General features: G+C 46.9%; 2 protein-coding genes and 1 non-coding gene across 4 annotated transcripts in view; all 3 read left to right on the top strand.

The window, feature by feature from the left end:
- The window catches only part of CHD4 (chromodomain helicase DNA binding protein 4), a 32,133-nt gene extending 19,425 nt beyond the window's left edge, over positions 1-12,708 (top strand). For both annotated transcript variants that reach the window (XM_069491082.1, XM_069491081.1), the window contains exons 26-40: positions 617-797; positions 882-968; positions 1,059-1,147; positions 2,533-2,666; positions 3,010-3,154; positions 3,268-3,433; positions 3,691-3,788; positions 3,900-4,029; positions 4,295-4,366; positions 4,665-4,802; positions 5,035-5,143; positions 5,255-5,387; positions 10,835-11,030; positions 11,737-11,900; positions 12,080-12,708. In XM_069491082.1, coding sequence (XP_069347183.1) covers positions 617-797; positions 882-968; positions 1,059-1,147; positions 2,533-2,666; positions 3,010-3,154; positions 3,268-3,433; positions 3,691-3,788; positions 3,900-4,029; positions 4,295-4,366; positions 4,665-4,802; positions 5,035-5,143; positions 5,255-5,387; positions 10,835-11,030; positions 11,737-11,900; positions 12,080-12,097 — 1,860 coding nt within the window. In that variant the 3' untranslated portion in view covers positions 12,098-12,708. The remainder of the gene's footprint in view (positions 1-616; positions 798-881; positions 969-1,058; positions 1,148-2,532; positions 2,667-3,009; positions 3,155-3,267; positions 3,434-3,690; positions 3,789-3,899; positions 4,030-4,294; positions 4,367-4,664; positions 4,803-5,034; positions 5,144-5,254; positions 5,388-10,834; positions 11,031-11,736; positions 11,901-12,079) is intronic.
- On the top strand, positions 3,470-3,608 carry LOC138397788 (small Cajal body-specific RNA 11). The gene has a single exon (XR_011235895.1). It is a non-coding gene; the product is annotated as a small Cajal body-specific RNA 11 (non-coding RNA).
- A 915-nt stretch (positions 12,709-13,623) lies between the features above and the next one.
- Positions 13,624-23,970, top strand: NOP2 (NOP2 nucleolar protein). Its single transcript, XM_069490504.1, has 16 exons — positions 13,624-13,707; positions 13,936-14,045; positions 15,143-15,188; positions 15,335-15,423; positions 15,617-15,861; positions 17,343-17,395; positions 17,513-17,661; positions 17,760-17,959; positions 18,465-18,554; positions 19,659-19,746; positions 19,823-19,963; positions 20,866-21,005; positions 21,161-21,250; positions 21,388-21,510; positions 21,633-21,861; positions 23,178-23,970. The coding sequence occupies exons 2-16, from the start codon at positions 13,940-13,942 to the stop codon at positions 23,852-23,854; spliced, it is 2,466 nt and encodes an 821-aa protein (XP_069346605.1). The 5' UTR covers positions 13,624-13,707; positions 13,936-13,939; the 3' UTR covers positions 23,855-23,970.
- Positions 23,971-24,462: the final 492 nt, after the last annotated feature.

Genomic DNA, 24,462 nt, shown 5'->3' with positions numbered 1-24,462 from the left:
GCTTTTATGAAGTTTATTTTGTTGTTAAACTTTTATGAAGTTTATGAAGAATAGAAGGGCTTATGGCCCTTCCATTTTATCTCTCATGAAAATCTTTGGCAGTATTTCAAAAGCTTCTTCATTCTGGCTTGCTAAAGCTCTAACATCTCTTTCCTTGTTTTTGCTATCTTCCAACTGTATGTGCATCAGTACAAGGGGTTACACAAGAAAGCTTCCTGGCTGGGCACAGTGGCTCTCACCTGTAATCCCAGCACTTTGGGAGGCTGAGGCAGGAGGATTGCTTGAGGCCAGTTCAAGACCAGCCTGGGCAACATAGCAAGACCCATCTCTATGAAAAATTAAAAAAAAGAAGAAAGCTTCCTATCTCTTCATCCTTCGCTATGATAATAGCCCCATCCCATGTTTTTCTTCAGTTATGCTCACTGCTAATCCATATATAATTATGAGGAGCCATGCCCTGTCAGTTAAATTTCTTCTGAGTTCTTAGGTCTAAGCAGGCACACCAAGTATTTAAGAGCCATGGAAAGGAGCTAGCAGAGTGGGAACTGTGAGGACCAGGGGTAGCTGGTGGTGCTGACTTCAGCACCCCTGAGTCCTGGTCCTCCCTCTGTCCCAGGAGGAAGAGGAGGTAGAACGGGAAATCATAAAACAGGAAGAAAGTGTGGATCCTGACTACTGGGAGAAATTGCTGCGGCACCATTATGAGCAGCAGCAAGAAGATCTAGCCCGAAATCTGGGCAAAGGAAAAAGAATCCGTAAACAGGTCAACTACAATGATGGCTCCCAGGAGGACCGAGGTGTGTGTGGCCGGCCCCGCCCCCCACCCATGGGCCGTTCCACTAGAGCAGTGGGCCCCGCTCATCTGCCCTCTCTCCCTCCAGATTGGCAGGACGACCAGTCCGACAACCAGTCCGATTACTCAGTGGCTTCAGAGGAAGGTGATGAAGACTTTGATGAACGTTCAGAAGGTGAGGGCTGTGCTTTTCTGCTGGTTTTCTAAAGATTGCTTTGTTTAGTACCCCTACCAGTGTCACTCATTCATCTTTTTCTTCTTGCAGCTCCCCGCAGGCCCAGTCGTAAGGGCCTGCGGAATGATAAAGATAAGCCATTGCCTCCTCTGTTGGCCCGTGTTGGTGGGAATATTGAAGTAAGTGGCACATTAAAGGTTATTAAGTTTGAAATGTCTGACTTCCTTAAGTACTAAGTTTGACAGTTGGTATCTCTGACATTTTTCTTTGACACTTCTTGTTTTATTTTTATCGTGAAGGTACACCCTCAGTCTTTCAAATGTACATTTTGGCTTGTGATTATCTTTCACATTTTTTTAAGAGTAATTTTTGTAAAACCATGGATAAGTCAAAAATTTATGTTATTTTTGAATATGAGTTCCATCATGGAACCAATACAGTGCAAACAGCTCTAAATATCAATGAAGTATTTGGGAAGGATATGGCTGTTGAGCGCACAGTGTGTCGATGGTTTGAGAAGTTCTGTTCTGGTGATTTCAATCTTGAAAATGAGCCACGTGGGCGACCTGAGACCAAGGTGGATAATGATGAGCTGAAAGCTGTAATGGAAACGAGGCCGTCTCAACCTACCTGTCAGTTTTAGCAGCAAGGTTTCACGTTACTATTCCAACAATATTGGACCCTTTGAAACAAATCGGCAAGGTAAAGAAGCTGGCTAGATGGGTTCCGCATGAATTAGACGAGCGTCAGAAGAGAAATTGTCTTGAAGCTTGCCTTTCTTTGCTGTCATGACATAAAGGCGAACCATTTCTACACCGTATTGTGATGTGTGATGAAAAATGGATTCTTTTTGACAATTCTAAGTGTTTGGCACAATGGTTGGATAAAGATGAAGTGCCGAAACACAGTCTAAAACTGAATATTCGTTTAAAAAAGCTAATGGTGTCTGTCTGGTGGTCCAGTGCCGGTATTATCCACTATAGCTTCATGAAACCTGGTGAATCGATTACAGTAGATGTCTGCTGCAACCAATTGGATGAAATGATGAGGATGCTTACGATTAAGCAGCCAAGATTGGTCAATAGAGACAGGCCAATCCTTTTGTAAGACAACGCTGGACCACATGTTGCACAAACAACGCTGCTTAAACTACAGGAGCTGGACTTGGAAACTTTGTTATCCACCATGTTCACCAGACCTTGCACCAGCTGACTACCACTGCTTCCAGGCTTTGGACCACTTCTTGCAAGGAAAAATTTTCAGTTCTCAACAAGTTGTGGAAAACGCTTTTTGTGATTTCATCACTAGCTCTCCAGGCTTCTTTGTTGCTGGCATAAATGAGCCACCATTAAGGTGGCAAAGCTGTAGATAGTTTAGGTGCATACTTTGATTAATGGTACTGCTTCTTGTTTGAGGTATAATAAACTACGCTTTTGATTTGAAATCAGAATTTTCATATTTAATGACCTAACATAATTCTCAGGAGGGGTGGGTAAGTTCCAGATACTGGGTCTTTGACGGAGTGAGACCTGCTCCCTCTCACCTAGGTTCTTTTTTCCCCTAGGTGCTAGGTTTTAATGCTCGTCAGCGAAAAGCCTTTCTTAATGCAATTATGCGATATGGGATGCCACCTCAGGATGCTTTTACCACTCAATGGCTTGTGAGAGATCTGCGAGGCAAATCAGAGAAAGAGTTCAAGTAAGTTTGAAGGCTGCAGCAGACTGATCTAGAACAAGGGCTTCTCCTCTCTGGTCTTCCCACAGTACTGGTCCAGGCTGTGCAGGGAAGTGGGCTGTTTCCTCTGCTCAAGTAGGCAGGTGAAGCTGGTAGTAATAAGAGTTGTGTTCTTAGCTTCCCTGGAAGAGAACCCTGGGTCCTGGTGCAGGGTCTGGAGGCCAGCCTTCCAGTGCAGTGGTCGGCTTTACCTCAAGGTGGAGCCATAGTCATTGCCTATGATAATGCCTAACTGGGGTCGAAAAGAATCTGATCTAGGAGTTGACATGATCCCAGTTTAACTCATTTCTCTACTTCTTTACTATAGAGCTTATGTCTCTCTTTTTATGAGGCATTTATGTGAGCCTGGGGCAGACGGGGCTGAGACCTTTGCTGATGGTGTCCCCCGAGAAGGCCTGTCTCGCCAGCATGTCCTTACTAGGATTGGTGTCATGTCCTTGATTCGCAAGAAGGTGAGCTCTGAGCCTTTCTCTGTTGTTAAAATTTTTGAGGGAAACTGGGAGGCCAACAGGAAAGGCGCCTAGAGCTGGAATTAGGTCTTCAACTTCTTGTCCCATTGCTACAGGTTCAGGAGTTTGAACATGTTAATGGTCGCTGGAGCATGCCTGAACTGGCTGAAGTAGAGGAAAATAAAAAGATGTCCCAGCCAGGGTCACCCTCCCCAAAGACTCCTACACCCTCCACTCCAGGGGACACGCAGCCTAATACTCCTGCACCTGCCCCACCTGCTGGTAAGTCTGCCTGTCCTGTCATTTTCTATCCCTGTCTTGTCCTAGCCTATGCTTGTTGTGCTCCCTGTGCTCAGTTCAAACAGGGCAGTCTGGCAGGACACACAGTAATCTCCCTCTCAGTTTAGGAGAGCTGTCCTAAGAACAGGGCTGGCTCTTAAAGGCACGAGAGGACAATTTAAGATGAGACAAACTGGGAAGGCATAACCTCTGTGATCTAGGAGCTTCTTCCTAATTGATTGTCTCTTACTGGTCTGCAGAGGATGGGATAAAAATAGAGGAAAATAGCCTCAAAGAAGAAGAGAACACGGAAGGAGAAAAGGAGGTTAAATCTGCAGCCCCCGAGGCTGCTGTCGAGGTAAGAGATGGGAGTGACCGTGTGCCGTACCGAAGGCAAAGGGATAAGCGCGCTCTCCCTTTCAGGTGCTGCCTGTCTGCTTCATCTTCTTCTTTTTTTTTTCCTTTGAAGTGTACGCAGCCCCCTGCCCCTGCCTCAGAGGATGAAAAGGTCCTTGTTGAGCCCCCTGAGGGAGAGGAGAAAGTGGAAAAGGCAGAGGTGAAGGAGAGAACAGAGGAGCCTATGGAGACAGAGCCCAAAGGTACCCACATTTTTAAGCACTGCAGATCCCCGTGTGAACCATAGTTGCTTTTGGACTTTCAGCTGGGCTGGAATGTCAGGAGGAAGTGACAACATGGAAGAGTCCTGCACCCTTGATTTTAGATTGCCGGTCCCCCACCCCAAGACATTTTTATGACTTTAATTACAGAGATTTAGATGTAGGATGGTTCCAATTGGGTAAGAGTGTGGAACAGAAAAGAACATTCTTCCTTTATGTATATTTTCAATGCCATCTATTCCTCTAGGTGTTTCTGATGTGGAGAAGGTGGAGGAGAAATCAGCAATAGATCTGACGCCTATTGTGGTAGAAGACAAAGGTGAGTGTTTGGAGAAGCTGACTGTGGTTTAGAAGGACTCTAAAACCAGAAGCAAGGACTTTATCCTCCCCTGCCTCCCTGTCCATAGCCATGTAGCCATTTTATCCCAAGATAAAAGACTTTTCTGTCCCTACACTTGGTTGTTAGTTGGCTGGTGGCAACTTTTCTGGGTTTGAGAGACACCTGTGTGGATCAAAGGCGGTGGCAGATGGGTGTCTTACTGCATGTAGTGCTGTGGGTTGGGCCATGCTGCTGGGTCTGGTCTGGGGCTGAGGGTTTTCTTCTGCATATCCTGCAGAAGAGAAGAAAGAAGAAGAAGAGAAGAAAGAGGTGATGCTTCAGAATGGAGAGACCCCTAAGGACTTGAATGATGAGAAACAGAAGAAAAATATTAAACAGCGTTTCATGTTCAACATCGCAGATGGTGGTTTTACTGGTATGGAAATGAGGAACTCACTGGGGTTAGAAGGATCTGAGGTGAAATTGGGGTTCTTGTCAGAAACCTGGGTGCAGAGGTTTGTGCACTGGCTGCTTGTGCACTTCTCTGGGTTCTGTGCTAAGATGGTGTCTGGGGTGGGGGCTGGGGCACAGGAATCAATAGTTTTTTCAGTTCTCACAGATGTTTGCCTTTTTCCCTCCTCTCCAACCTTCTCCACATTCCACCTCAGAGTTGCACTCCCTTTGGCAGAATGAGGAGCGGGCAGCCACAGTCACTAAGAAGACTTACGAGATCTGGCATCGACGGCATGACTACTGGCTCCTAGCTGGCATCATAAAGTATCCTTTACCTGGGTCTGGACTGAGGTTCTTGGTGAAAGGTTCTGAAGATCTCTTAGTGTGAGGTTCTTGTTTACCTTGTTTTGTTTTTCCTGAGCACTTTTCCAATAGTCATGGCTATGCCCGGTGGCAGGACATCCAGAATGACCCTCGCTATGCCATCCTCAATGAGCCTTTCAAGGGTGAAATGAACCGTGGCAATTTCTTAGAGATCAAGAATAAATTTCTAGCTCGAAGGTTCAAGGTGAGCAGGATGGGGAGGGAGGGATACAGGGTTTAGGTGACAGACTTTAAGTGTACAAGGTTGTGCAAAGGAGGGAGTCTATTCATTCAGCCATTCTGTTTTAACTTTGTGTATTTTATGAAAGGCATTGCCTCCTAAGTAACTTAAATATTAGGGCTCAAGACGTACAGACCTGAAACTGAACGTTAACCAGCTGTACATGAGCTATAGGTGACTGTGTCCCTAATGAGTGACACAGACTAGTGTAGTGCAGTTGTGGGGGGAATACTGCAGGCTGGAGTGTTCAGGAAAGATACAGAGGTGGGACTGAATTGGCTCTCTAAGGAGATAGAGCTGTCAGCGGGCTGGTGGTCCTTTTTTCTGGGTTAAAGAATACTGGGGTGATGCAAAAAGGAGATGCAAAAGTAGAGCTCCATTTTCAGAATCACTAGGGTTAAGCCCACCAAAATGAGTCTCATTTAGAAATTCAGCAACTTTATTGAGGGTACCCTGTGTGCAGGCCATCAGATGTGATACCCTGAAGACAAGACATATATCTCTTAAGTTGAGTATAACTGGGGGAATAAGAGATGTACACTAATAACCTTCAAGTGGTACGTACCAAGCAATGATTGGCGTAGGGATACAAAGACAAATAAGGCATGGTGCCTATTCTCAAGGAGCTTTCAGTTTCAAGTAGAAGCAAATGTATAATCAAAAGAATGCCATTCTTCATATCACGAGTCAGACTGCTGAATGGCACGAGGAAGTTCTCCAGAAGGGAATGAGGAAGCAGGAAGGGAGCTCACAAATGTCTTTATGGAGATGATGGTATTGGAATGAAGTTTTGATGAATGTGATAAGAGATTGTTGGGTAGAATCAGATGGGTGTTTGAACTAAAGGGGATTAGATTGGGCAAAGACATAGAGGTAGCAAAGCTTAGGGTATTTGGAAACAGCAGATAGCCCAGTTGAGCTGTAGAAAACATTTGTGTTGGGTGATGGTGGGAGGTAGGTTGGAAAGAGAGCGGTAAGGGCTAGAAGTCAGTAGGTGGGTTCTTGGTACCAGATGAGACAGTTTGGACTTTACGCTATGGTTAATGGACAGCCACTGAAGTTTTGTAAACAGAGTTTTGATAGGACCAAGGGGAATGGAAATAGCATTCATGAGATAATAGAAATGCCATATAGTCATGAGGTATTAAGGGCCTGGGCTGTGATGCTGGTTGTGGAAAATGAAGAGGATAAGGATAAAGGAAATGGCCGGGTGCGGTGGCTCACACCTGTAGTCCTAGCACTCTGGAAGGCCCGAGGTGAGAGGATCGCTCGAGGTCAGGAGTTTAAAACCAGCCTGAGCAAGAGCAAGATCCCAACTCTATTGAAAATAGAAAGAAATTAGCCGGACAACTAAAAATATATAGGAAAAATTAGCCGGGCATAGTGGTGCATGCCTGTAATCCCAGCTACTCTGGAGGCTGAGGCAAGAGGATTGCTTGAGCCCAGGAGTTTGAGGTTGCTGTGAGCTAGGCTGACTCCAGGGCACTCTAGCCTGGGCGACAGAGCAAGACTCTGTTTCAGAAAAAAAAAAAAAAAAAAAAGCATAAAGGAAATAAAACACCAAAGAATTTACAGACTTACTGTAGGGGTCAGCAAACCTTTTCTTTTTTTCGTTTTTTTTTTTTTTTTGAGACAGAGTCTCGCTTTGTTGCCTGGGCTAGAGTGAGTGCTGTAGTGTCAGCCTAGCTCACAGCAACCTCAAACTCCTGGGCTTAAGGGATCCTTCTGCCTCAGCCTCCCGAGTAGCTGGGACTACAGGCTTGTGCCACCATGCCCGGCTAATTTTTTCTATATATTTTTAGTTGGCCAGATAATTTCTTTCTATTTTTAGTAGAGATGGGGTCTCGCTTTTGCTCAGGCTGGTCTGGAACTCCTGACCTTGAGCGATCCGCCCGCCTCGACCTCCCAGAGTGCTAGGATTACAGGCGTGAGCCACCTCGCCCAGCCAGCAAACCTTTTCTATTAAAGGGCCAGATAGGTTTTTGGCTTTGTGGGACATATGGTCTCTGTTTCAAATACTATACTTTGTCATTGTTGTGTGAAAGCAGCCATAGGTGACACATTAATGAATAAGTATGGATGTGTTCCAGTGAAGCGTCATTGATGGACTCTGAAATTTGAGTTTCTTATGATTTTCATGAAGTAGCATGAAATAGTTGTCTTTTGCTTTTTTTCAACCATTTAAAAAATGTAAAACCTGGCCGGGCATGGTAGCCCACATCTGTAGTCTTAGGACTCTGGGAGGCCAAGTCTGGGAGGCCAAGTCTGGAAGGATTGCTTGAGCTCACAAGTTCAAGACCAGCCTGAGCAAGAATGAGACCCCCGTCCCTATAAAAAATAGAAAAATTATCTGGATGTGGTGGTGTGCGCCTGTAGTCCCAGCTACTCGGGAGGCTGAGGCAGGAGGTTCAAACTTGCTTGAGCCCAGGAGTTTGAGGTTGTGGTGAGCTGTGACAATGCTACTGTACCCTACCCAGGGTGACAGAGTGAGACTCTGTCTCAAAAAAAAGTAAAACCTGTCCTTAGTTCTTGGGCCATACAAAAATAGGTGGTGGGCCAGATTTGGCTCATAGGCATAGTTTGCGAAGTCCTAACTTACTGCATTTTAGGTACAAAGTAGTGAGTGAGATGTAAAAAATAACTGATATTTTGACCCAAAGTCACTGAGAAAGTTAAATTATCATTTAAGAGGCGGAGGCTGGGCATGGTAGCTCATGCCTGTAATCCCAGCACTTTGGGAGACTGAGGCAGGAGGATCATTTGAGGCCAAGAGTTTGCTACCAGTCTGGGCAACACAGCAAGACCCCATCTCTAAAAACAAACAAACAAACAAAAAATGAGCCAGGCATGGTGGTGCCCGCCTGTAGTCCCAGCTGTCTGGGAGGCAGAGGTGGGAGGATCTCTTGTGTCCAGGAGTTTGAGGTTACAGTGAGCTGATAGTGCCACTACAATCAAGCTGGGCAGCAGAGCAAGACTCTGTCTCAAAAAAAAAAAAAAAAAAAGAGAGAGAGAGAGCAATTTGTGCAATTTGTAGAAAAGAATGATAAAGCCAACTTTAGACAAGTCACATATCAACACCCGTCTCGCTGCTACCCTCACCACCATACACTAGTGGAATCAGAACCAGTGCTCAAGGTGCGCATTTGAGAAGCATCAAATCATCTGTGCAGAGGTGCTGGCTGACACTAGGAGAGGAGAAATCTCTTGAGTGAATGCTTCAAAAGAACAGCAGTGAGCCAAGGGCTAAACCTGGAGAATGCTTATAGTTTGGGACAGGAAGAGAGAGCTGGTGAAGGAGACAGGGTATGTAGATTGAAAGGAGATGCTGGGTCTATTTGGGAATAAATTAGTAGGCCCTGATGGAGCCAGATATTGTTAAAGAAACAATAGCCTGTTCTCATACCATCCTTTTTCCTGGCCCCTAATGGAGTCACTCATTAAGAACCAGTGGATACTTGGGCAAATTAAGTTGTCTATAACTTAAGAACCAACATTCTGCCTCTTGGGATTTATTTCAAAGAACCTTTAACAGAGCAGTATAATTTTTGGTGGTGTGATCCTGGAGGCAACCTCGGTGTTCGACACTAGGAGACTGGAAAGGTAAAGCATGGATTCATATCATGCTTGGAGTGTTAAGCAACAGAAACAACAAAATACATGTGCAACAACATAAATGTCTAACACAAATGGACTCTTTTTTTTTATTTTTTATTTTTTGAGACAGAGTCTCACTCTGTTGCCCAGGCTAGAGTGCTGTGGCGTCAGCCTAGCTCACAGCAACCTCAAACTCCTAGGCTCAAGCAATCCTGCTGCCTTGGTCTCCTGAGTAGCTGGGACTACAGGCATGTGCCACCATGCCCAGCTAATTTTTTCTCTATAAGTTTTTAGTTGTCAGTATAATTTCTTTCTATTTTTTTTAGTAGAGACGGGGTCTCGCTTTTGCTCAGGCTGGTCTCGAACTCCTGAGCTCAAATGATCTACCCGCCTCGGCCTCCCAGAGTGCTAGGATTACAGGCGTGAGTCACCGCGCCCAAATGGACCTTTTAAAAGGTTATTAAGAAGTAAGAAGCATCTTATATGTATAGGAAACATCACTTTATAAGTTAGAAATGTACCTATGAAACAATAATAGTCTTAGTCAGGCAAGATGGCATGTACTTGTGGTACCTACAGCTACTTGGGAGGCTGAAGCCAAAGGATCGATCCTGATAAGAATCTGATAATTATGGTAGGTAGATAAGGTAGGTATATCCATAGGATGGTGTACCATGCAACCATTAAAACAATTTTCTGAAGAGTAGTTTGTGATAAAGGAATATGCTTAACCATGTAACTTAGAATGAAAACAATATGGATATATGTACATAGCATGATCTCAATTATGTAAAAATATATGTATAGAAAAGCCTTAGAAGAAAAACATCAGAATGTTAGTATTATTTCTAGTAGGTTGGATTTTTTGTGTTTTTAATTCTTTATACATTCTGTATTTTCTTTTCTTTTTTTTTTTTTTTGAGACAGAGTCTCACTCTGTTGCCCGGGCTAGAGTGCTGTGGCGTCAGCCTAGCTCACAGCTACCTCAAACTCCTGGGCTCAAGCGATCCTCCTGCCTCAGCCTCCCAGGTAGCTGGGACTATAGGCACGTGCCACCATGCCCAGCCAATTTTTTCTATTTTTAGTTGTTTGGCTAATTTCTTTCTATTTTTAGTAGAGACGGGGTCTTGCTCTTGCTCAGGCTGGTCTCCAATTCCTGAGCTCAAGCAATCCTCCCGCCTTGGCCTCCCAGAGTGCTAGGATTACAGGCATGAGCCACCATGCCCAGCTTACATTCTATATTTTCTAAATTGAGTTTTTTCCCTGTTTGTTTGAGACACAGTCTTGCTCTGTTGCCCTGGCTTGAGTGCAGTGGCATGATCATTGTTCACTGCAACCTCCAACTTCTGGTCTCAAGCCATCCTCCCGCCTGAGCCTTCTGAGTAGCTAGGACTACAGGTGTGGGCCACCACATCTGACTAATGCTTTTTTTTTTTTTTTTTTTATTTCTTTTGCAGAGATGGGTTATTGCTGTTGACCAGGCTGGTCTTGAACTCCTGGCATCAAGCAATCCTCCAGCCTTGGCCTCCGAAAGTCCTAAGATTATAGGCATGAGCCACTGCACCTGGCCAAGTTTTTATCATTTTTCTCTAAGAGAGAATCTAAAGGGTAGAGAGTTTTTAAAACGTGGGCCTTCAAAGGGAATAAAAGAATGCAACATTGGACTGCTTGGGTGTGGGAAATGGTGTTGGGGAGCCATCTGTGAAGTTCTTTTTAGGTTCACATTACCTGGAGGAAGAGGTAAACTGAGAGGCCCATCAGCAGTGAGCAAAGTGAGTGTCAGTCCAACTCCTGTCTCCTCTTTATCCCTCATCCAGCTCTTGGAACAAGCCCTGGTGATTGAGGAACAGCTGCGCCGGGCAGCTTACCTGAACATGTCAGAGGACCCTTCTCACCCTTCCATGGCCCTGAACACCCGCTTTGCTGAGGTGGAGTGTTTGGCGGAAAGTCATCAGCACCTGTCCAAGGAGTCAATGGCAGGAAACAAGCCAGCCAATGCAGTCTTGCACAAAGGTAGCCAGTGGCTCCCCTGCCTCCTGCTGATTGATTCATCCTCCTACCTCCCCTAACGGAAACCTTTTGTTTCCAAACCTTTTTCAGAGCCCTTTTGTCTGGGAGCTTAGGAAGTGCTAGGAATTTTTGTCATCCTCCTGAGGAAGTTAATATCAGTAAATAAATAGACAGTAGTTCTTTGCCTCTTTTAATATGTTCAGGTTCTTGACATAGAAAGCAAAGCAAATATAGTTCCATCTGGGATACTTTAGAGGTAACTTCAGGTGATTTAAGATCCCATCAAATTCTAGACACCTTTCCACATTTTCTTTCTAATTAAAGTAAAACATCATGAGGAGGGTGAAAAGAGGAAAAGAAGGCTCTGTTAACAGGGAAGTAAGAAGCAGATCCAAAAGGTAGAGAGGTAAGATAAGAGTGAGAAAAAGAAACAGGAATAAGCTGTTCTCAACAAGTGGGGGAAATACATACAGACAATAGCAAAGGATAATGAGGGTCTTTAAAAAGCACAGATTCATGGACAGTTAGAACTGGAATATGAGTAGAGATTTGAGCACAGAGGAGGCCGGTCAAGTGACTCAGTGGCAAAAGGCAGTAACACAGCACAGGGACTTGGTCACTGAGAATCCACGGGGCAGGCTGGTCTGCCAGGGTAGAAGGAGCTGTCGTGACCATCTCAGCTCACCACCTGTTTTTCTCCCCTATGCAGTTCTGAAGCAGCTGGAAGAACTGCTGAGTGACATGAAAGCAGATGTGACTCGACTGCCAGCTACCATTGCCCGAATTCCCCCAGTTGCCGTGAGGTTACAGATGTCAGAGCGTAACATTCTCAGCCGCCTGGCAAACCGGGCACCCGAACCTACCCCACAGCAGGTAGGACCATTTCTTCTTTGTGCCAGTTCTTCCTGCAGAACCACTGTGGAACTTGTAACTTTGCCATGTCCCTAGCTTTACATACTGGGCAGGGGGGCTGTGTATCCTTGAGTTCCCTTGGGATGGGGTAGATTCCTGTGGTCTGGAATTCTGACTTCCTTGGCTCTCTTTCCCTATAGGTAGCCCAGCAACAGTGAAGATCCAGGTTGATGATACCACCTCCACCGCTGAGCAGTGACCTTCCTCACTTTCTCTTGTCCCAGCTTCTCCCCTGGGGGCCTGAGAGACCCTCACCTTCCTTCTGCCCATCTTCCATGTTGTAAAGGAACAGCACCCCCGTGCACTGGGGGAGGGGAGGGGATGAGGGGCAGTGGTGCCCTTCCTGCTGGAGAGACATGCAGCAGTAGCGCCGGCGCCATCTGCAGGGAGCTGGCGGGCTGGCCTTCTAGACCCTGGCTTCTTCCCACTGTAACGTCTGTTACACACAAACTCTTGTGGGTTCCTGCCAGGCTTGAAGAAAATGATCTGAATTTCTTCCTCCTTTTGGTTTTATTTTGTTGGTTTATTTTGTCTTTTCTTTTCTCCTTTTTTGGGGGGTATTCAGAGTGGGCTGGGCCCCTGGGCGAGACACAGCTACCTCTGTTGGCATCTTTTTAATACCAGGAACCCAGCGGCTCCAGCCACTGAGCGGCTAGAATGAAATAAAGTGGAAAAAAAAAAAAAAAAAAAAAGAAAAAGAACCAAAACCATAAAAAGCCACAGCAAATTTCTTGATGAAAACTGAAAATAAAAGTTTCCTTGTATTTTAGTGCTCTGGTTCAGTGTGGGTGTAGGTGCAGGTGCATGAGTGTGTAGGGCAGGAGCCCGGGGGCCTGTGTAATTGGAAACTAAGGCTACCTCACGTCCTGATAGTCCACTGAAGAGTTGTGTTCTGTTGTGTGCATGTGCCCATTGTGCACCCTACCAAGGATGACCACCCCCTGTGGCAAATGAGAGGCTGCAAAACTGCCTGTGTCACCACTTAATGAGTTCTGTGACTTTGAGCAAGTTAACTTATCTGGGCTGCAGACTTTGCACGTATAAAATAGACATCTACCTCTTAGGGATGTGAAGATAAACCACTAAAGTGCTTGGAACAGTTTTAACACCGATTAGACACTACCTGAGTATTAATTTGAAGGAAGGCTGGGTAGGTTTTTCTTGCTAAATTGTGCCAAACTGGGATGCAAGATGTCTCCCTCCTGACCTCCAGATGTGAACTTAGGCAGAGGGGAACTTTAACTGGCCGAGCAGGGGTGTGGGGTCAACAGGGAAGGGACTTGGTTCAAAGGGTTGGGAGTAGGAGGTAGGTGGCGTGGAGTTCCATGATCTTTAGTCTGCACCTAGGGCTGTGGATGCCGGGAGGGCGGGGGTGGACCGACCGCTGTCGTGCCCTGGTTGGCGGGGAGGGGCCGGCTTCTAGGCACCAGCTTTTCCGACTGAAACCGACCGTGAGGCAAAAAGCCAACTCCCTGAGAAAAGGGCGGTCAAGCTGAGAATGAATAGTTGTGTTCCCGTTTCTCCCTCCACCCGCGGCGGTCACCGGCTGCCAGCTCGGCGCGCGTTCCTAAGGCGACCGTAAGTTCCGGGTGCTGCGACAGACGACAGACGCGGCGCAACCGGAAGAGGCGGGGCCGCGAGGCGAAAGCTCTCTGTGCGCCTGCGTGGAGCGTTTCCCTGGAGTGTGGCGTCCGAGTGCTAAGCCCGAAGTGCACGTGGAGTGCTGCACCTCAGAGCGAGAGCCTCTCTGGCTTGAACCCGCTTTCGGGTGGGTCTGGAGGAAGTCAGGGAACGAAGGGTGGCATCGCTGACCCGGGCTGGGTCGTAGGGAGAGGGGCGTGGTACCCGGGTCTCAGGGCGGGAGGGCGGCTTGGTCGGGCCTCCAGAGCGGTGTCGTGAGTCCTTAGTCGAGACCGTGCCCTTTCCCACTCTACCCTAGGTCTGCGTTCTGCCGTTGTTTTCCAACACGCACTTCTCCCATTTTTCCTTTTCCCAGTACCATGGGGCGCAAGTTGGACCCTACAAAGAAGGAGAAGCGCGGGCCAGGCCGGAAGGCCCGGAAACAGAAGGGTGCCGAGACAGAACTCACCAGATTCCTGCCTGCAGGTAAGGGTCAGTTTTGGCCCCCTGATCCCCCAGCTTTTGCGCCATTCTGTAGCATAACCCCGTCCCTGCTTTAGTCTTTGTTCATTTTTTGTTTAAGTGGAATCTTCTTTGTGAGTTATTAGGAAATAAGTATGAATGAAACACTTGTTGTCATCAGCGTTTAGAATTTAGGGAAGATGCCACAGGGACAAATACCCATGCAAGGAGAGTCTGGTTTAAAATTGAGAGTTAAGAGGAAGAGGGATCCCGTGCATAACTTTATTTTATTTATTTATTTTTTTTTGAGACAGAGTCTCACTCTGTTGCCCAGGCTAGAGTGAGTGCCGTGGCGTCAGCCTAGCTCACAGCAACCTCAAACTCCTGAGCTCAAGCGATCCTCCTGTCTCAGCCTCCCGAGTAGCTGGGACTACAGGCATGCGCCACCATGCCCGGCTAATTTTTTCTATATATATTTTTAGGTGTCCATATAATTTCTTTCTATTTTTAGTAGAGATGGGGTCTCGCTCTTGCTCAGGCTGGTCTCGAACTCCTGAGCTCAAACGATCCGCCCACCTCGGCCTCCCAGAGTGCTAGGATTACAGGCGTGAGCCACCGCGCCCGGCCGTGCATAACTTTAAAAGTTTTATCTTAAGTTGGGTTTTGAAAGTTAGGTAAGAGTTTAGCAAGAGGAAGTTGGGCAGGGGACAAGACAGTGAACTGCCTTTTGGAGGGATGGAAATGGGAAAGCTCAGATCTGGCTCTCACATGGTGAGCAGTCTGCGTGGAAGACTGGTGGGAGAGGACACTGGACAGGGAATGGGTGTTGGCGTTGTATAAAAGATGCAGTTTGTTGAAATATTAGCAGGTCCTAGGCAGTATACTGAACTTCTTGGTCATGTATCACTTCATCATCTTAGAGTTCTGTAAAGGAGGCACGTTAAGGAAGCATACGCTGAGTGGTGAAGTTAACTCGAGTACAGTTGTTAAATGGCAGGGCTGAGATTTAAACCTACTCCCTTTAATTAGCGTACAAATTTTCTTCTTGCTTTTATTTCCACTCCTGTTTCTCTTTCGTTTTTCCCCATGACCTATTCTGCCTCTTTTTTTTTTTTTCATAGTAGGTGATGAAAATTCCAAGAGGCTATCTAGTCGTGCTCGAAAAAGGTAAGTGTGGGTGTCAGATTAAATTGGTACTGCTCATCGTTAGCCACATGGTTGATGGAGAGGGCTAATTGTGGACTCACATTTCCCTGTAATGGAAATAGCAGAGCCTGGAGTTGTGTTCCTGTTCCCTCATTATATCGTTCCAGGGCAGCCAAGAGGAGGTTGGGCTCTACTGAAGCCCCTAAGAAATATAAGTCTCCTGGGACCAAATGTTTGCCTGGAAAGCTATCAAAAGGTCAGTGAAAATAGGAGCTGTGTGCTGTATAAGGAGTCCTGTACGTCTTGGGTAGGCAAGAACTTGCTAAGCATTTCTGGAATGAAGGGAACATCCAAAAAGGCTATTTGGAGTGGTAGAAAATGCAGGATCCAAGGGTGTGGGGTAGGGGAATGTGTGTCTGCCATTAGTCCAAGTTTTTTCAAATCCTTAGGGATCTCTACAGGAGCTGTCCAGACACCTGGTGAGAAGGGAGCCCAGTCCTTATTTAATGCTGCTCGAGGCAAGAAGCGCCCAGCACCGACCCATGGCAGTGATGAGGAAGAGGAGGAGGAAGACTCTGAAGAAGATGGTGTGGTGAACCAGGGGGACCTCTGGGGCTCTGAGGACAGTGATGCTGATATGGTAGATGACTATGGAGCTGACTCTGACTCCCAGGATGAGGATGAAGATGAAGAGGTGAGATTCACCTCTTTAGGTATTCAGAAAGGGATCCAGATTCTTGAGACTATCCCTCAGTGACAAGGATATGCCTGACTAGAGGAAAGGGATTTTAGTGCTCCATCGTCATTTCTTACAGCCTTACATCATCTCTTAACACACTTGCAGATTTGAAAGAGCTATAGGATAGAGCATTTTAAAAAGCTAGAATGCTCAGTGCCGGTAAGGATGTGGAAAAGTGGACACTTGTTGCTTCAGCGATGGAAGTAGACATGCATACTTTTTTTTTTTTTTTTTTTGAGACAGAGTCTCGCTCTGTTGCCTGGGCTAGAGTGAGTGCCGTGGCGTCAGCCTAGCTCACAGCAACCTCAAACTCCTGGGCTTAAGCGATCCTACTGCTTCAGCCTCCCAAGTAGCTGGGACTACAGGCATTTGCCACCATGCCCGGCTAATTTTTTCTATATATATTTTTAGTTGGCCAGATAACTTCTTTCTATTTTTTTTTAAGTAGAGACGGCGGGGGAGGGGGGGGGGGTCTCGCTCTTGCTAAGGCTGGTCTCGAACTCCTGACCGCGAGTGATCCACCCGCCTCGGCCTCCCAGAGTGCTAGGATTACAGGCGTGAGCCACCGCGCCTGGCCGCATACTTTTTTTTTTTTTTTTTTAATAAAGCAATTGTTATCTGAGAACGTTAAAAAGTTTGCTTTTGATCTAGTAATTCTCTGTTTAGGAAGATGACCCAAAGTGTAGGCAAAGATTTATTTACTGAGGAATAAGAAGTTATTTATGACACAATTGGTATGAGGATATATTGTTAGAAAAGTTCAAATAATATAGAACTGTATAGAATAAAAAGAAAGTCCCCATTTGCACCCCTTACCCCCCCCACCTGGTAATACAGAGTTATTACCAGGTTTGCAAGCGCCATGTGAGACATTTTGCCAAAAACTCTGGAAACTTCCAAAGTATCCAATATGCTTTAGTAAATGTTTTCATGCATATTATGAGTTAACATTGGCCATTATGACTATGGAAATGCTTATGATCTGACTGTGAATTTTAAAAAACAAGTAACAAAAGTTGAAGGTGGCTGGGCCCGTAATGCCAGCTACTTAGGAAGCTAAAATGGGAGGCTCTCTTGAGCCCAAGGGTTCAAGGTTATAGTCAGCAGTGATTGTGCACTGCACTCCAGTCTAGACAACAGGTTGAGACCCTATCTCTATGAGAAAAATATAAATAGCTGAAAATATACTGTAATTTGAACTATGTGAAAAATCCAGAGTAACGTGCAGAGTATTAATTCCTGACTTAGTTTCAACAATGATCAACATCGTGCCAATCTTATATTCATTTCTTCAGCTTGCTTTTTTCCTTCTGAGAGCAAGTGTTAAATTTGTATTTAGCAAAAAAAAAAAAAACAAAAAAGAGGGATAGAAGGTACTACGTGGGGTGATAGAAAGTCAGGCTTGCATTACCCTAGCTCTGTGTCTCTCTCTCCAGTTGCTGCCCATTGAAAGAGCTGCTCAGAAGCAGAAGGCCCAGGAAGCTGCTGGGTGAGTTTGAGAAACTGTTAAGATGGATAATAGGCAGCAGCTGGGATGGAGGAAGCTGAAGAAGGAGGAGGTGTCTGTTTTGGTCTGTGAATCATTCTGTTCCTGGACTATTTCTAGGGGCCAGTGGAGTGAGGAGGAGACAGAGGAAGAGGAAGAAGTATCCCCTGAGCCAGGCTCCACAAAGGAGGAGACAGAGGGGAGCCTGCAGATCAATGTGGATGAGGAGGAGCCATCTGTGCTGCCCCCCGCTGGGGAGATGGAGCAAGATATCCTTCCAGTGCAGAGTGAGGGGTGGGAGGAAGGTGCTTGGGGGAAGGATTTCCAGGCCCTAGGACACCTTGAAATAGTTCCTTAACAGGCCCACATACCCAGACTCCAGACCTGCAAAGAGTTCACAAGCGGATCCAGGATATAGTGGGAGTTCTGAATGATTTTGGGACTCAGCGGGAGGAAGGTCGGTCTCGTTCTGAATATCTGAATCGGCTTAAGAAGGATCTGGCGATTTATTACTCCTATGGAGACTTCCTGCTTGGCAAGCTCATGGACCTCTTCCCTCTATCTGAGGTACTGGATTGCCAACCTAACGCTTCTTCTGATTTTCTTTTCTTTTTTTTTTATTTTTTATTTTTGGGACAGAGTCTTACTCTGTTGCCCAGGCTAGAGTGCCGTGGCGTCAGCCTATCTCACAGCAACCTCAAACACCTGGGCTCAAGCCATCCTCCTGCCTCAGCCTCCCGAGTAGCTGGGACTACAGGCATGTGCCACCATGCCCGGCTAATTTTTTCTATATATATTTTTAGTTGTCCAGATAATTTCTTTCTATTTTTAGTAGAGATGGGGGTCTCGCTCTTGCTCAGGCTGGTCTCAAACTCTAACCTTGAGCTATCCTCCCGCCTCGGCCTCCCAGAGTGCCAGGATTATAGGCGTGAGCCACTGCGCCTGGCCTCTTCTGATTTTCTTTTCTCACTTTCTTACCCGGTGTAAGGAAGACATTCATCCCCTTTGCTCTGTTCATCGGACCCAGCTCTTTAGCAGCCCAACTTATTCCCTGCTGTCTTGCCCCCTACAGCTGGTAGAGTTCTTGGAAGCTAATGAGGTGCCTCGGCCCATCACCCTCCGGACCAATACCTTGAAAACCCGCCGACGCGACCTTGCTCAGGTGAGAGGTAGCTTTTGAGGTTTGCTTATCTCAGGGAGTAGCAACTTTTGCTAACTCTGAGGATTCCCCTGTCCCACCCTAATTGGGTGGGGTCTTAGAACTAAGCATTTGTTTGGATAAGCATGATCCCAGGAGGCAAACCTAGAAAGGCCTAGGCAGGCTGAAGGCCTAGGACCTCTGTTGAATGAGAAACTCATCCCTCTAGTCTCTGCTCCCTGTGCCTGGGGTGAGACATCTGCATCAGAATAAACATGCTGCCTCCCAAGGAAATTGGAGGAAGATCATTGAGAAGTTGGGGAAACTGTGATTCCTGACCCCAGAAAAAGACACATGTACAATCAGTATTTTAAACTTGTTTCCAAGGGTTCAGGGACCCCAGGCTCCCTGTTCTAAAGTCAGTGGTATGATTCTGTATATTGTGTATCTCCTGGTGTGAAGACAACTCAATAGTTATCTTTAATGTGTCATAACCAATATCATTAAATTTTGGAATGGTGAGGGGGTTGAGCTTCTTGGAAAATCAGAGTCCATTTCCAGAAAATAAAATAACAGGAGGTGTCACAGACTGCTGCTCTGGATTCAGACCTTGAGTTAGGAGCCTGAGGTTAAGAAAAAGGGCACCATGGGATGGGATGGAATGGGAGGGAGAGAAACTGCTTAGTGCGTCTGTGGTGACTGTTCTAAGTAAGCACTCTAGGAGTCGTGGTGCCATGGACCTACCTGCTGGTGCTGGTATGACCATGTTTTTGTGTCTTCATCTGTTTGAGGGTAATTACAAGGTTGGTGTTTTTTGTTGTTGGTTTTTTGATTTTGGGGACAGGGTCTTTTTTTTTTTTTGAGACAAGGTCTTACTCTGTCATTCAGGCTGGAATGCTGTGGTGTCATCATAGCACATTGTAGCCTCAAATTCCTGGGCTCAGACAATCTTTCCAAGTAGTTGGGGCTATAGATTCGTGCTACCACTTGTGGTTAATTTTTCTATTTTTTGTGGGGACAAAATCTCACCATGTTGCCAAGGCTAGTCTCAAACTCCTGGCCTCAAGTGATCCTTCTGCCTTGGCCTGCCTATAAGGTGTTTAAAATCTTTATCTGTCTTGTCTTCAGGCACTAATCAATCGTGGGGTTAACCTGGATCCTCTGGGCAAGTGGTCAAAGACAGGGCTAGTGGTATATGATTCTTCGGTGCCTATTGGTAAGTCTTCCCTGCCCAGTAGCCCTTCTGTCCCTTTGCTTGTTCCATCATGTCACAGAGCCGTGCTCCTCCACAGGTGCTACTCCTGAGTACCTGACTGGGCACTACATGCTGCAGGGAGCCTCCAGCATGTTGCCAGTCATGGCCTTGGCACCCCAGGAACATGAGCGGATCCTGGACATGTGTTGTGCCCCTGGAGGAAAGACCAGCTATATAGGTATGAGAAGGGCAGGCAGAGGTGGGATTCATCTGGCTCTCTTCTTTTGAAAGTAGATGGGGTTGATGATTCACCAGTGCTCATGGAACACAGTATACAGGCAGCTAGCAGAACAATGAGGAGCACAGTTTCTGGAGTCGCCCGAGTTGAGTGCCAGGTGTACCACTACTTATGTGACCTTGGGCAGCCTCTGATTCTCTTTCGTCATCTGTAAAATAGGATGATAATTGTGCTTGGATTGGCCATTATATTATACTTGGGCTGTGAGAGTTGAAATAATGCATTTAGAAGTCTGTGGCATAGGCTGGGTGCCGTGGCTCACACCTGTAATCCTAGCACTCTGGGAGGCCGAGGCAGGCGGATCGTTTGAGCTCAGGAGTTTGAGACCAGCCTGAGCAAGAGCGAGACCCCATCTCTACTAAAAATGGAAAGAAATTAGCTGGACAACTAAAAATATAGATTAAAAAAATTAGCCGGGCATGGTGGTGCATGCCTGTAGTCCCAGCTACTCGGGAGGCTGAGGCAGCAGGATCGCTTGAGCCCAGGAGTCTGAGGTTGCTGTGAGCTAGGCTGACACCATGGCACTCTAGCCCAGGCAACACAGTGAGACTATGTCTCAAAAAAAAAAAAAGTTACAAAAAAAAAGAAGTAATTTAGTCTGTAAGACCAGAAAGACATTCAGTGAAAATGGAAAAACCATGTGAGTAGGCTTGCTGATCATGAGGGGCCAGTGCATACCGGATCAACCTGTGCAGTAGGCAGAGGGGAGTGGGGCTTGTTGGGAGTGAAGTTTGTCTTGAGGTGATGAGACTTCACTTGTGGATTCCTGGGCTAGAGGGTGGGTAGCAAGTTTGGAGGCATAGGAGCCAGCTGGTCAGCACTGTGGCCCACCCTCCCTTTAGCCCAGCTGATGAAGAACACAGGGGTGATCCTTGCCAATGATGCCAATGCTGAGCGGCTCAAGAGTGTTGTGGGCAACCTGCATCGGCTGGGAGTCACCAACACCATCATCAGTCACTACGATGGGCGCCAGTTCCCCAAGGTGGGACTCCTCCTCTGGGTGTCTGTCTCTCCTGAGGCTTTTTCCAGTTTACCTTCTCCCTTCCTGACATCAGAATGTTTAGACTTGCCCCTAGGAAATAAATGGTGTGCTGCAGGTTGCAGAAAACATTTGATTAACCTACCCGTCTTCCCCAGGTGGTGGGGGGCTTTGACCGAGTGCTGCTGGATGCTCCCTGCAGCGGCACTGGGGTCATTTCCAAGGACCCAGCTGTGAAGACTAATAAGGTGAGGGGTGGAGGGGTGGGACCAGCTGAGAGGCCTTGGCTGGGTCTTGCAGAACTGGAAAGTGAGGTAGAGGAGTGCTCTCAGCAGTCAATTGCTCACCTCTTCTCCCAACACTGCTGGGTCTCTCTTCGGGACAGGATGAGAAGGACATCCTGCGCTGTGCTCACCTTCAGAAGGAGTTGCTCCTGAGTGCTATTGACTCTGTCAACGCCACCTCCAAGACGGGAGGCTACCTTGTCTACTGCACCTGTTCTATCATGGTGAGGCCTCTGCCAGGGTAGGGCAGGGGACACAGGACTGGGAGGCTTTTTGCCCCTGAGAGCTCCTTTTACCTCCAACTCTGCTTTTTCCTCCCTTCTGTTTTGTCTTCCCACACATCTAGGTGGAAGAGAATGAGTGGGTGGTAGATTATGCCCTGAAAAAGAGGAATGTGCGGCTGGTGCCCACAGGCCTAGACTTTGGTCAGGAAGGTTTTACCCGCTTTAGAGAAAGGCGTTTCCACCCCTCTCTTCGTTCCACCCGACGCTTCTACCCTCATACCCACAATATGGATGGTTTCTTTATTGCCAAGTTCAAGAAATTCTCCAATGTTTTTCCCCAGCCCCAAACAGGTGAGTAATCTGCTCTTTCCACCCTTCATTACCACCTTTGCTCTTTCTTACGGGGTGTGACTGCTTCCATTACCCCAGCCTTTGTATGCTTGTATGAAAGATCCCTTTCATCCCAGCTAGAGTTGCTCTTGACCCCTGGACATGTCAGTGCAGTTAAAGTGTTCATGTGGGCCAGGCGTGGTGGCTCACACTTGTAATCCCAGCACTTTGGGAGGCTGAGGAGGGAAGATCACTTGAGGCCAGCAGTTCAAGACCAGTCTGGGCAACATAGTGAGACCTCACCTCTACAAAAAAATTAAAAAAACAAAGTGTTCATAAGGCTGAGGGCCTTTTCCTTTATTCTACCAAGTAGCTGCAGCTGTTAAGCCCTAAATGCATTCCAAATGTGGGTTGTGGTTTCTTTTTCTTTTTGGCCCAGGGTTGACATATTGATAATATACCTCTGCTGTTCCAGCATTCTCAGCACTGGGTTGGAACAGAGCTCCACAGACCTATTGGTGTTTGCTGAGCCTCTCACAATAATTGCAGATCACTTTCTCAGCCATCTTGAGGAGTCTGGCCTGGATCTCAAGGGAAGGGTGGGGTTTTCAGAAACAAGCCTGAGAGCTCTGTATTCCGGGTTCAGTTGGAAGAAAGAGAAAAGAGTTGCTCAGAATACAAACTGTGACTTAAGTTATTTTTTTCCTTTTTAAATGATGCCCTTACAAAAGTCACATTTGAATGATAATATAGAACAAAAACTGTAAGAAATAGCAAAAGTTGCTGTAACTTAAAAAGAACATATTTAATACGTCAGTCCCACTGATGTTTCACTAGGTTGTTCCTGGTTGTTGTGAATGTGCCTTCTAATTTTTCTGCATTTCATTAAGATCTGTGTGTGTGTGTTGGCGGGGGGCGGGGGGGAGGACTTCTCTGATTTAAAAAAAATTAAAGGATGGAATAAATGAAAAAAAGAAAAAAAAAAAAAAAAAAAGCCCAGTGCTTCAGATTTGTTCAGGAGACCCTGGGATTCACTTCTCCCTTGAGCGTCTTGTTGCCTGCTGTCCTCAAGGGGGCGCAGCTTCCTATAAAAAGCTTTTGGCCCAAGGATAGGCAGTGATCTCTTAATACAAAGTTCAAATAGGATTTCGTAAAGGCCAGGTGATATTAAGTAATAGGAATCTAGGTGATCTGCTCTTAGGCAATGTCCTAATTGTGTGAAACTGTTGGCAAGAGATGGCGATTCCCATATTTTAACAACCTCTGCTTGTCTCTTCCACTAATGATTGGTGATGAGGCCCATTTTTCTCAAACCATCTGTTTAATTTTAACCCCAGGAAATTCTGCAACAGCCACCCCTACAAATCTAGACTTGCCTGACCTGAAGGGTCAGGTCACCCCCAAGTCTAAGAACAGCAGCCAGCCAGCCAAGAAGGCCAAAGGGTCTACAAAGGCAAAGCAGCAGTTGCAGAAACAGCAGCATCCCAAGAAGGCCTCCCAGAAGCTGAATGGCATCTCCAAAGGGGCAGACTCAGAATTGTCCACTGTACCTGCTGTCACAAAGGCCCAAGTTTTCTCCAAGCTCCAGGGGAGCAGTCAGCCAGCTAAAAAAGCTGAAGTGACTGGGGAACCAAAGGTGACTGAGAAGATAAAGCAACGATCACCTAAATTGCAGTCCTCCAAGAAAGTTGCCTTTGTGAAGCAGAATGCCGCTCCCAAGAGGATGGACACAGAAATGTCTGCTGTGCTCTCCGTCTCCAAGACCCAGACCATCCTGAAGCCTAAGGATCGTCATCAGCCCCTGGGGAAGGCCAAAGGGCCTGAGAAGGGAAAGCAGCAGGTGTCAGAGCAGCCTTTCAAGAAGGCTGCCTTCCAGAAACAGAATGGCACCCCTAAAGGGCCTCAGATTCCCACGGTGTCTCCGCTGAGTTCCAGGCAGCCCCCACCAGCAAAAAGGAGGAAATCTCAGTCTGGGGACAACAGCCAGCCACTGCTGTCTTTGGTGGATGGTTGAAAACTAGACTGAGGTGGCTCTCTGCTATTATCACCGGGTTGGAACGCTTACCTCTGTGAGGATGGCTTCCCCACTGCATACACGTGAAATGTAATACATGTTTACAACTTCTGGCCACTGAGTGTTTTTTGAGGGGACTGGGTACTTTCTTTGCTGCTTCAAGGGTAGAGGTGGGAAGGTGGGACTGGCATCCTCTGAAGAGGGAACGGTTGGATACTACTGATACATCAGGTCAGTTTCAGGCTCCTGCGATCTCTTGGTCTCCCCAGGAGAGGAGAGCCATGGAGTCACAGCTGAGGTGTTTGGACTTGGGAGAGGAGGGCGATGGGGTGGAGGGAAGACTGGCTTCCTGCCATAAGAACCCATGGGATGCTGGAGGTCCCGGGTTTTACACCACTCCGGCTGGATTCCAAGCAGTCGCACCCCAGAGAAGGGCTAGCAGCCGGCCCCAGACCCGGAAAGCTGCGGGGCCAGCCTCCAGTTGGAGCCTTTCATTGGCTTCCTCCCGGCCCGCCCCGCCTCTGACCTCTGCCCCTTTGCCGAGGCGTCTGATTGGCCGCCGGTGGCCCGCTGGCGCCTCATTGGCTCTTCCCGCTCGCCCTCCATCC

Source organism: Eulemur rufifrons, chromosome 16 (assembly GCF_041146395.1).
Source record: "Eulemur rufifrons isolate Redbay chromosome 16, OSU_ERuf_1, whole genome shotgun sequence".
Lineage (NCBI taxonomy): Eukaryota > Metazoa > Chordata > Mammalia > Primates > Lemuridae > Eulemur > Eulemur rufifrons.
This window is presented reverse-complemented; position numbering and strand designations above follow the sequence as displayed.